This window comes from Gloeophyllum trabeum (assembly GCF_000344685.1).
Source record: "Gloeophyllum trabeum ATCC 11539 unplaced genomic scaffold GLOTRscaffold_00020, whole genome shotgun sequence".
Classification (NCBI taxonomy): domain Eukaryota; kingdom Fungi; phylum Basidiomycota; class Agaricomycetes; order Gloeophyllales; family Gloeophyllaceae; genus Gloeophyllum; species Gloeophyllum trabeum.
In genome coordinates this window covers 1-11,646 of record NW_006920429.1, presented here as the reverse complement: position 1 = coordinate 11,646, position 11,646 = coordinate 1, and the positions used below count along the sequence as shown (strand labels likewise).

General features: G+C 56.1%; 4 protein-coding genes across 4 annotated transcripts; 3 read left to right on the top strand and 1 right to left on the bottom strand.

The window, feature by feature from the left end:
• Window positions 1–788: 788 nt before the first annotated feature.
• On the top strand, window positions 789–1,749 carry GLOTRDRAFT_141471 (uncharacterized protein; the record flags this gene model as incomplete). Its single annotated transcript, XM_007872810.1, has 3 exons — window positions 789–997; window positions 1,054–1,510; window positions 1,561–1,749. The coding sequence occupies exons 1-3, from the start codon at window positions 876–878 to the stop codon at window positions 1,747–1,749; spliced, it is 768 nt and encodes a 255-aa protein (XP_007871001.1). The 5' UTR covers window positions 789–875.
• A 639-nt stretch (window positions 1,750–2,388) lies between these two features.
• Window positions 2,389–3,469, bottom strand: GLOTRDRAFT_66851 (manganese superoxide dismutase). The gene is made up of 3 exons (XM_007872809.1): window positions 3,207–3,469; window positions 2,828–3,156; window positions 2,389–2,777 (listed from the first exon to the last, which is right to left on the bottom strand). Exons 1-3 carry the CDS (start codon window positions 3,424–3,426, stop codon window positions 2,694–2,696), a joined length of 633 nt encoding a protein of 210 aa, XP_007871000.1. The 5' UTR covers window positions 3,427–3,469; the 3' UTR covers window positions 2,389–2,693.
• A 1,280-nt stretch (window positions 3,470–4,749) lies between these two features.
• Window positions 4,750–6,480, top strand: GLOTRDRAFT_96956 (uncharacterized protein; the record flags this gene model as incomplete). Its single annotated transcript, XM_007872807.1, has 9 exons — window positions 4,750–4,913; window positions 5,095–5,140; window positions 5,500–5,563; window positions 5,593–5,690; window positions 5,744–5,796; window positions 5,830–5,871; window positions 5,930–6,020; window positions 6,262–6,339; window positions 6,415–6,480. The coding sequence occupies 9 exons, from the start codon at window positions 4,750–4,752 to the stop codon at window positions 6,478–6,480; spliced, it is 702 nt and encodes a 233-aa protein (XP_007870998.1).
• Window positions 6,481–7,205: 725 nt separating this feature from the next.
• Window positions 7,206–9,764, top strand: GLOTRDRAFT_50424 (amine oxidase; the record flags this gene model as incomplete). Its single annotated transcript, XM_007872803.1, has 9 exons — window positions 7,206–7,575; window positions 7,630–7,892; window positions 8,513–8,675; window positions 8,748–8,914; window positions 8,974–9,030; window positions 9,091–9,195; window positions 9,254–9,355; window positions 9,423–9,594; window positions 9,652–9,764. 9 exons carry the CDS (start codon window positions 7,206–7,208, stop codon window positions 9,762–9,764), a joined length of 1,512 nt encoding a protein of 503 aa, XP_007870994.1.
• Between the last annotated feature and the right edge of the window lie 1,882 nt (window positions 9,765–11,646).

Below are 11,646 nucleotides of genomic sequence, written 5' to 3'. Positions count from 1 at the left end.
ATAGTCTCGACCTCTTCAACGCTTCCTCTACCCTACACCGAGGGTTATACTGCCTATAACGTACGCGCTGAATGCACAAGAGCGCATAGAACCTCATGTACACAATTTCTTTAAAGTGGGGGGGTCGAGGCACTAAATGTGGCCCAGTAGAAGCCTTACTGGGATCAAAAATCACGCTGAGAGAACTGTAGCTTTTCAGACTGTCTCCTACTGTCAATGGGGAGTCCCAAAGCTCAGTAGCTCCTCCTCGTACATTATCTACAGGATAAATTACAACTACTAGGTTATAGTACTGCGAGCACAACGGGGAGTCAACAGCACGAAGTTCCTTGCCGTATATTCGGCAAGGTCCACGCACGTGGTTTACCACTGCTGCGGCGCCCCAGCTACTCGTTTGGGTAGGGTTCACTTCCAAAAGCGGGCTAAGGGGGGACTTCCCTATGCTGTATCGGAAATATGCACTAGCCTACCTTTTCTCATGCCCTCGCTCGTGTGCATGAACTTGCGCCCAAGGAGTCAGGGCAACGATGCCGGAAGGTTCGGCGCTAATGCTCTCAGGAGGCAGTACTAGTTAGACGCCCTCGGACGCATCCTGATTCCGAGTCATGATCCCGCAGTACGTTGACGACCGCACTTGAGAGTTTGCGGCACGCCAGTTGTTGTTCCACCACCAGAAGTGAGTATCTCGACCTTGGCAAGGAATATGAAGAGGTAAATCACGTATCCTTAGTATAAATCCTCTTGAACAGAGCTGCGCTTGCCCGCTGCGGACGATGAAGAAACTACTGCCAGCGTATCGCCGCCGACGAAAATCTCTTGAGATCGCCGGGGCGGGCAGCCAAGTCCCCGCTGCGTCTCTGCCACCCGAGGTGATCATGCTGATACTGGGCCATGCCCTCAGTTCATGCGCTCGATGTCCCCCTTGCAAGATGAATTCCATCTTTCACGATAACCATCGAAGGGTTCTACGCACTATCATCCCTGTCAGCAAGGACTGGTACTGGCCCGTTGCTACCCTTCGCTATCGGAGCCCCGTTCTCCATTCTCGAGAAGGCTTAATCCGGCTCGCACGTACTCTCGGCGAAAGACCGCAGCTTTCGCGCTTGGTGTGCTCGCTTGCGAGACGCATAACTCCCTGGAGCTCGACCACATTCTAGGTCCTGCGCCTTGCACGACCTCCCTAACCCGGCTTGTCCTCAAATGCGCCCCTGGTCGCCCTAAGACACTCCCCATCCTCGATATTCTAGCCACCTTCTCATGTCTTCGGGACCTGTGCCTTGTCGGTTTCAACGGATGCGGCGCGCTGCGGCTGCCTAAGCTCCCATCTCTCCGGATCCTTCGCGTTTGGAGCTGCTACGTCAACGAGGAGCAGGTTTCCCCGACGCTCGGGGGCCTGGCTTTGGAGACACTCGAGTTCTTCGATACCCCGACCGAGCTGATTGGGATGGTCTGCGCGTACTTACACCGCGGCGACTCTCGCGTGTCTCCGCGCAAAGAGCTGGATATGGGGGTCGCGGGGCGCGGGCCTCGACGTCTCGACACTCCACTCAGTCGCGCAAGTCCGTGTCTCTTTGCTTCGGTTCGGGGCGTCACTATGCGGAGTACCACGTCAGAGGCGTGGAAGCCATCGCGGCCCTGGAAGCGCCTGTCCTCGAATGGCCGGGACGTTGGTATGAAGCCGACTCGCCCGACCCGGCGGAAGAGGAACTCGCCGCGGAGACGGTGGAGTTGATGGGTTGGCTCCCCTGAGCGCGTTCCCGAAGCTTGGATGCTTGACCATCACGGGCCGCGGGCCATCATGGGCGGCGGTCCGCGCGAACGAGCAAATGTCGAGTCTCGAGAAACTCGGAATAGTCTGCGAGCTGCGGGGCGTGACACTGGCTTCTCGCCTTTAATCCCACAACGGAATCGCGCGAGTCGTCCGCCCCCCAACTGCAGACGTCGGATAAAGCACTCGATCTGGCCAAACAAACCAGCTGGCTTCGGTGCCCACTGCCTCGTATAAGCGAGAGGGGAGCCGCGGATTGGAGCAGCCCGAGCGGACGAAGGGGTGTATGCGCAGTCTCGGATTCATGACGGTCGCCTGCGCGAGTTCCCCATTAATATTCTTGCCGGGCGTAGGGAGAGCCATCTGGGCACGCCCTAGGTAAGCTTAGGGAGGGCTCTGTGTCGGGTCCGGGGTTTGTCCTTGTGGACTGGACAAGTACTCCCGGCCAAGGACGACGTGGACGACGACGGCGAGAGGGAACGGGCATGGGCTCAGAGCTCGCGCTGGACTGTTGATGCACGCGGGGAGGATCGCTCTCGAGGAGGTACTCGCGATGGAGGCGCTCTGGATGTGTTGCGTTCGTCGGCAGTCGGTCCGTAGTGTCAGGTGGCCTGTCAGTCGAGGGTTACGTGCGGATGTATGTGTGTGTATACTAGACTTGACATCGAAGCCGAGATAATACAGATTGACTACTGATCGCTCTGTGCAGTGCCAGCTCCGAATGCCGTCGAAATGAAAATGTCGGCGGGGTGCGACAGGAAATGTCAATCAAACGTGAGATCGCGACACCGTGATCTTATCGGATACCAGCACTTGATTGAAGCGATGAATACAAACATAACATTTTAGATTCTTCTCCCCTCGTCGCTACTACTATTACACTGCATGGTACAACTCCTTTCACTCAAAGCTTGGGCGCCAGGGTTCAGAGCTTGGAGCCAGAGGTGGCGTCGAGGTAGCGCTTCTCGGCCTCGTCAAAGTTGATGACGTTCCAGATGGCGTTGAGGTACTAGCGGGCCGTCAGAGCAGAAGGGGCGGTAAGCAAGCTGCGAGACTCACGTCGGCCTTGACGTTCAAGTACTGGAGGTAGAAGGCGTGCTCCCAGACGTCGACGCCGATGACGGGGACGTGGGTGAGGAGCGGGTCCTGGTTGGGGGTGGTGGTGATCTCGAGGCGCTTGCTGGAGGGGTTGACGCCGAGCCAGCCCCAGCCGGAGCCCTGGATGCCGGCGGTGGTGGTGTTGAACTCCTGCTTGAACTTGTCAAAGGAGCCCCAGGTGGCGTTGATGGCGTCCTTGAGGGGCCCGTCCTTGAGCTGGCCGCCGTTGCCCTTGCCTTCGGAGGCGGCGGGGGCGAGGTTCTGCCAGAAGAGGGAGTGGTTGATGTGGCCTGATCGGGGGGTTGGTTCGGGGGATCGGCGAAAGATGCGTGTTACATACCTCCGCCGTTGAACTTGAGGGCGGCCTGGAGGCCGATGCGCTCCTTGGGGGTGGACGCCTTTGCGTATGCGAGCTCGGCCTGGTTGAGGGCGTTGACGTAGGTCTGATGGTGCTTCTTGTGGTGAAGCTCCATGATCTGGCGGGAGATGAACGGCTCGAGGGCGTCGTACGCGTACGGCAGGTCGGGGAGCTTGTGCTGGCCGGTCGCTGCTGCTGCCATTGCTGCGGTCTGTGGTGGTGGTGGACGACGACGGTGGGTGGGAAAGGGGGGGACGATGGGGACGATAACGAGCGCGGATTATATATTCCTCGGCGATGGCTGATTCAGAGTCTGAGTATTCGATGACGTTCTGCTTTTCCACGGTCACGGGCTGCATTCGCTCTCATCTCAGGACTGCTCGTCATCGCTGCTGTGACTGCCTTTGTGGATTACCTTGTGTTTCAAAGGGTTTATTTCCCAGAGTTGGAGTCTGTCTGGTCTCAGAACAACGGAGGGTCGACGCGGAGGCCCGGCAGACGCCTGCAAACGCCCTTGGATTTGTCTGGAACTCTACAGAACTCGACGCTCGAACGGCCGCTCGGAACGAACCGAACGCTGATACCGTATGTCGTGATTCAAGAACCAGGTAACGACGCGTATCGGGCAACATATTGTGGGTCTTTCTCTGCTGCAGGCCACGGTGTGTGGATGCCACTTGTCACCTCCGCGTCTCTGGTTTCCGATACTTGTGCTCTGGTTCGACCCTTCCTCAACCCGACCGCTTACTTCGCGCCCCGCGTACGCGGATACGTCGCTTGTGCTGTTCTAACCCATATACAAGTCTCAGGCATGTGAACGTGATGGTTGAGCCTTGTAGACGGGTTATAGCATGTTTCTTGACGAGCGCGGCGGGTCTGCGACGGAGTGCATCCGTGCAGTTGCTATCGGGCGCTTGGTGCCAGTGACTTAGTCGTCGCGCTATCCTCGTTTATGATTAGACGCGTTGAGCTCTGGCGTTCTACGCGCACGGCAAGTCCTCCGATTACTTGCCCCCGGGCCTCCCACTTCGCTCCCGCTCCTTCCCTGCGCACCCCCTGGTGAAGACAGGGACGCGAGGCAACGACCAGAGGGGGTAGACGCCCCTAAAACGCCCAGTGGCTGCGCGGTACGTCCTCCCATTATCTGCCCTTGGGCCTCCCAACCCCCTACGCGTCTCTCTGGTCAAGACCGGTATGCGAGCGGCGACTCAGAGGTAGACGCCTCGCAACCATGTTGAGAACCCCGAATAGACAAAATCGACAGTCGCGGGGTCCTCAATGACCGCTTGAAGCTGGCGTTGTGATAAATGCCACGATTAGATGGGTATCTTGTCAGTTTATCTTCGCAGAAGAGAGCGTGCGGACACCGCCTCGATAGTCCTCGTGCATCCTCGGCCGCCGTCGTTTCCTTTGTGCAGACGTCTCGGGCCGCGACGAACCCCGTTCGCCCGATGTGCTCCTCCGTCGCTGTAGCTCGTGTTCCACTCCCCGTTTCACCTCGCGCCTCGTTTCTGGACCAGCCCGTATGCGCGATTCAGGCATCTTGACGCAATGCCGGGCCCGTGCGTACGGGTCGAGGCAGGCTGCCTGGCGCGACTCGCAGCCGAGGGCTCGACTTGCGCCGCTGGTTCGGGCCTTTGTTCTGCCGACATCGTCATCCTGGGCTGACGCGTGCGCAGTTCGTGCAAGGTAAGCCATCCGTTGCTTTCCGGTTGTTGTTTTTCCCCTCCCTCCCGCGACTTTGAAGTCATTTGCGTATGTATCCACACCCTCCCAGGGCGTCCCGGGACTCGCTCCAAGCAGGCGCGGTTCGTATAGGCTGCGTTCGCGATACCGCGATGGACGTTGCCTTTGTGCTCTGAATGTCCAGGTGCTTGCGGGGACATGTTGCGGAGATGTTCCAGCTAGGAAATTCGGTGAGTACTCGTAGAAAGTCAGAAGATAATGTGTGATGAAGACATATCGCGGTACGTGTCGGGATCGCACTGATGACGTTCGCGGCGCGACGCGTTGCGAATGCATCGGGGTTCGTTTTTACTTCACGAGTCCGTGTGTATGTCGCAACGGGCGGGTGTGCTGTATTGCAGTCCCGGCCTGCGCTGCACATCCCGAGCGCCTCGTCTAAACTGACGAGCCATAGCAGATCGAGACAAGGCGGCACGTCATCTGCTTTAAACCCCACAGTCTAGGTTCATCCCGCCACTCTGGCGTTTCGGTGGGCGGTCGGGAATGCGTCGAGTGCAGCCGCTCGCGTCACTCGCGCCCTCACCCTCAGCGACGCCGACCGTTGCCACCAACAATTCCAGCGTCTTTCGTCGGCCGCGCGCCGTTTGTCGACGGTAAGTTCTACTTGGGCTTCGTTCTGCAGACGTCTTCACCTTGAGCTCTAGTGCCTATCCGTGGATCGGCAAACTCGCAATAGCGCACTTTGCGACTGAAATGGGTCGCTGGGAAAAGCTTGCGACGGTGCGAGTTCCAATTCTGATATCGGGCTTGATGTGATTTCGGACATCTCGTAGCCAGCAGCTCGTTGGGGAGTACTCTCCATCAGACGACTTGGCCCAAGGATTTAGTGAGTGCCTCTTATAACATTTCTTCGGGGTAGCGAGGATAACAATGGACGCGTAGTGACAGTCGGTCGCACGAGGTACGTATTCGCGGCACCCGGAATGTGCTCATTCATCAAGTCGACCTGTTCGTACTAGACAAGGGATGCGTTGCGTGTTCAAGTCGCACCAGGGAATACGTTTCGCGCTGTTGCTCCCCCTTGCTCGAGGACCGTACGGGACGTACACGGTAAGCAAGTGGCCCCATGTATAATTCACTAGTCTAACGCCTACGCTCATTCGACCTGGAGTCCTTGGGCGCTCCGTCTCTTGCTCTGCGGTACGTCAACTGCTCTTTGTAATGCTGCCTGACCGGACTCGGGACGGGGCTCGACAGGACGGGCGTGGGTTCTATTGATTTGATACTACAAATTTCGGTCGCAAGCCCGGCATCTTGTGCGCATAATATCCGCATGGGATGTATTGACCAGGGGCGTGGTTCTATTTTCCGGCTTCCCGGAAGCCCGAGCGGATCAGCGAGACTATGGACGTATGAAGGCAAGGCTCCTGTACATATAACGGAGTGGCACCTGCGGCGACGGCATCGCTGAGCACGTGTACTCGTCCTCAACCCGTGTATACAGGTGTCGGGTGCTTTCCGGAGTTGGCCAAGTGAGGATACTGCTGGCGAGGTTGAAACACGCCGCTAGCGTAGTGTTCAAGACAAGTACGTCCACACATTCCGGCACGTCCTGCGTGGTTTTCTGACCTCCGGAATGGGAATATATACATCCAAGGACACTAAACGCACCCATGGACACGGACGGCGAGATACTACATCATCTAAGATCCGTGAGCCACATCTCACGCTGTCGCAATCCGGTCGAGCGGAATTGGGAATACTCCCTCCCAGTCTAATAACCCCTCGCGGCAAAAGCTTAAGAATGAGCGTTATCCGAGGACGGAGGCGAACGGCGCTCTTCAGCTGACCCCGCTGGCGGACCCTAACCTTGGTGAGTCATCTAAGAATAGCTGCGGCTGTGTTCGTGGTATTGTCGTTTCGCTTTGCCGTCGCGAGTTCGCATCGAGCCCTTCCTGATGCATTACTTCAGGTTGGAGACTTTGTTTGATGGCTCTGACTGGGCAGCTTAGCTTGTGCACTCAGGTCCCACCAAATGGCAAGTATGAACGATCCTCGTCTATATCCGATTCATATCTCACGAGGAGACGCTCGTGTATGCGATAAGAGCGCCGGACAGAAGCTTATGGGTTTCGGATCTTGTTCTCTGCTTACAATGGGTGCGCTTCCTCGAGTACTCTGGTATCCCGAACTCGGCATGGCAGAAGTACCCGAGGACCAGCATCCGAGGTAGCTCGTCCACAGCACTATATAGTAGTCTCCCTCGGGACTTATTATTGTGGTTCTCTCTCAATAATGCACGTATGTCTTCCGCTGCTTACCCTTCTCTCTCTCGCCCTCTCCCTGACCCATGCGCTTCCCGCCCCTCCGCCGTCACCCAAGACCAACGCAACCGTCCTCATCCTCGGAGGCGGCGTGGCGGGTGTCACTGCCGCACGAACTCTCTCACAGCTGTCCCCGTCCACCTCCTTCCTTGTCATCGAAGCGCGCGGGGAACTAGGTGGGCGACTGCAGTCGCACACGATGGGCTCCTACACGGTTGAACGTGGCGCGAATTGGGTGCACGGGACGCAGACGCGCGACTTCGAGCGGGTGAACCCGATATGGGAGATGGTGAAGCGGTGGGGGGTCCGGACAATGTATAGTGACTACTACGGGAGCATGAGTAAGTTCGTCCATCATCTCCACTTTGCATGAGGTGTCACAGACAGCATCCTAGCAACATACGACGAAACTGGGCCTGCGCCCTTTCTGCCTCTCCTCAACGCCTCGCTCGCAGCTTATGCGGCTCTCGTCACCCACGCTTGCCCTCCCGCTTCATCTACCTCTTCGGAATGTACCTCCGATTCGTCAGCAAGAGATGGCTACGAATCGCTAGGCTTCCATCCCGAGACACCGGCAGAGAAGGCGGTCGAGTATTATACTTTCGACTGGGAGTATGCGGACCGCCCAGAGAAGACGAGCTGGTGGGCGAGCGGGCTGGTGAGTGTTGCCCATTTATTTCATGTCTATTGGTTGCCCATCGCCTTTCCCCTTCACGTATGCGCGAGGGCTGTGTGCCACTTCCGCGACGCTCACGCTATATGCGCCGGATTTCGTACCTCCCTCCTTACTGTCACGCTCTCCATCCGCTGCGGCTACAGTGTCGTCGTTCTCTGAACTAGGAGTGGCGAGCGGCGAGCCGGAGCATCAGGGAAGTACGAGACGAAAGGTTCAGGGTTAATGTATGGTATGGCGTCGAGTCGCGACCCCGGTGCGCGATATACGCTTCGCGGAAGAGAACCGTGTCCCAGGCGGGAGCATTGCCTTAGGATAAGAGCCAGAGTGTGAATTACGGCTTGGGTCCCTGCGGTTAACGTTTCGCCTGAGACAAAGTCACCCTTTGATATATTGAGTGGGCACGGTTCTTGGCCGTGTCTACATGCGCGGGCTCACGGTCAATTTACCCGTGTAGTCCTTTATCTCGCTCTATCTCAATTTCTGTCCTCCCATTCGATTCTTAACCGGCGCCCATCATCCTTGTGTTCCCTTTCTTCTCCCTCCGCTTCGGGTGTCTAATTCAATCTACTTACATTAGTGATACTGATCAACCCGATTCGCAGAGCAACAACCACACATATGAGCCCAGTGCGGGCGGGTTCTCCCCCACGAACCACCTTTCTGTCGACCCGCGCGGCTTCAAGCATTTTATCCTTGCCGAAGCGCAGTCTTTCCTCGACCCGGCGCAAGTCCGTCTAAACTCTATGGTGAAGGAGATCCGCCTGAGTGGTTCATCACCCCGTGAAATCGGCGATAGCCAGCACCTCCAGCAGGTATGGCGAGTGCAAGGAGCGGGAGAGGATGAAAGAGTGGAAGTCGTGCTGGAGAGCGGGGAGGTGTTGACAGGCGAATACGCTCTGTGTACGTTCTCACTCGGCGTGCTGCAAGCGGGCGATGTGAGGTGGGACGAAAGGCTCATCCCGCACGGTGGGTGGAAAGAGAAGGCGCTGGCGGGGATGGACATGGTGAGGGTCAGCTCTACATATCACGGTATACCTATAAACGGAAAACTTGCATACTCTAGGCAACGTTCACGAAGATTTTTCTCCAGTTCGAAGAGAAGTTTTGGTTCGACACCGAGGTGCGTCGCTAGCCGATCACTCTGGTAGATCTGATAGCTTACGATATCGTACACGCACAGTTCGCTCTGTATGCGGGTCAGGAGCGAGGGTATTATCCCGTATGGCAGAGCCTCGACCACCCGAAGCTGTACCCCGGCTCGGGCATCCTCTTTGTCACTGTTACTGTGAGTACTCACTCACCTTCGGAAGCTCTCGCTCACGTTCACGTACTTTGGTCAATAGGGTGACTTCGCAAGGCGAGTGGACGCTATGTCAGAGAAAGACGTGAAGAGGGAAGTCTTGGAGGTACTAGGACGAATGTACCCGAACGTCACGATTCCCGAGGTTAGCTTCCTGCCCTCCGGGAACATCATCCACCTGATTTTTGCTGGGTTATTCTCCCTCTTGTTAGCCGATCGCTTTCCACATCCCGCACTGGCTCTCTGATCCACTGTTCCGAGGCTCCTATTCAAACTGGCCCGCCACCTTCACACGCTCGCAGCACGCCGCCCTGCGGGCAAAAGTCGGCGGGAAGAAGGGGAAAGTGTGGTTTGCGGGTGAGCATACTAGCGAGCAGTGGTTCGGTGAGTACTTTTCGTCGAGCGCGCCGCAGAGGAGCAGCAAGCTGAACAGTGCGGCAGGGTTCTTGCATGGAGCATACTATGAGGGGCTAGCTGTTTCAGAGGAGATGGTGAGGTGTATACGTGGATGGGAAGGATGCATAGATGTCAGATATTTTGCAGAGGTTCTATAGGGAAGTATAAATAAGTGCTGTTCAATGTTTAGCACTGTGGGAGCACTATATTCGGCCGCACCCTCTACTTGGCTTCACTACATTCATTGCCTGACCCGTATTGTAACATGAAGCTGCATGTGGTGATATGCACAGACACACAACAATCACCAAGGACCAAAAGGAATAAACCTAAACCCCGTGATATGGGTTAAGGTGGTCCGAGACAACTGAAGGGTATTTAATAGTTCGAGGGGGAAAGGAGGAGTAAGACACTGTAGGGTAGTCCGTAGGAAGACCTAGAAAAATAAAACAAAAACCTTGACGCCTGAAACAAACACTAATGGATGCTCCGGAGTATTTATCTCCGGAAAGTCGCAAACAAAGTCGCAAACCACGGAACTGAGTGTAGGTTCGGGCCCACGGGAGTAGGAAACACTAGAAAGACTTGTTTAATTTTATTTCGCTACATGAGACTCACTGGAGCTAATTGAATCGATGGCGGAGATAATTCACTCGACGAGTCAGGCCTATTGGCAAAGCTAGGATCGGTTATAATTCGCTAAGTTCAACGCTTTCGAACTTCTCGGGTCGCTGAGATCGTAACGCTAATTCTCTGAGATGGTGAAGTGCAAAAACTTGTTTTTCTGTATGCTACTTTGTACAATTTATACTACCGGAATGGCTTTGCGACCGTCCGGAGATAAATAACAAATAAACGCCGCTACCCACAGGATTGCTCAGCACTTGCCGCCGTCATACCATACACCATATGACTCTCTTGCACTCCTACTTGCTCGTCCCAGCCCCTAGAGGTCGCCTCAACGCTCCGCCACCTGCCCTAAGAGGTCCCATCACTCCGCGTGATGTGCCGATCACGTGCTAATTACCTCCGGCCGTTTGCTGACAGATGCTGGCCTCATGGTGACTCATATGCGTCCGCACCTTCAGTAGTTTGATGGAAACAAGAGGGAGTGAGTGTTGGAGGTTGGGCATGAGGACGACGCCCCTCGATAGACGCGTCTGCGGGCCCCGGAGCTAAGGCATTTATAAGGTGATTTACTAAATGCCTACCCATATGGAACGGACGGTAGGCCCCCCTACCGTCGCGCGCCCAAAATACCGCCCCAGCGGCCGTTCTGACTATCTGGAAAGGGGCTTAGGCACCTCCCCTTCAACATTGAAACATCCACCGGGGCCCCCCTCTATCCGTGCGGCCACCTGCGGGCGCTTCTGTGCCGACGGCCCATGGCTTACCTTTGACTGGCGACGGTTGGGGCTGAAATGCATCCCCTTGCTCCGCTCTTTGTGTGCACACCCTATTTCCACCCTCCTGATCCTGTTTACTTAGGCACCGCAGCCACCAGACCCGCTCGTTCAGCCTCCACCCATTTGCCCCCTGCCAGCACCGACATCGACGGTTGGGGCTGAAGGCGATCAAATAACACCGCAGTTGGGTGTATTCCCCTATTTATGGCTCTCTGATTTCATCTCAGTAGGCACAAAACCCATCAAGCTCTGCCCTTCATGCTGCAGCACATTTCAGCTCTGGCTGGGTGGGCGATGCACACTGGAAATTCACTTGGAAGGTTCCGCACCCTTTGGGGACACCCAGGGGCATCTGTTTGATGACAGTTTACCAGCCACTGAACCTCCCACCTGCCATGCTTGTGTTTCTACAGAATTACTATTATTCTTGAATATATACCCCTTGGGGATCCGACTGCTGTTGCTTAGCCAGCCATGCTGGGAATGATTCCACTCCCTCATTCAAGTGTTTAGAGTCATCTTTGACAGGCCCTGAAGATGCCAGCACTGTCTGCTGGTTGTCGAGCTTAAGTCCCATGTGCACAAGTGCGGTATATATTGCCACCGCTTGATCTCAGTCAATTCTGAAGCAATT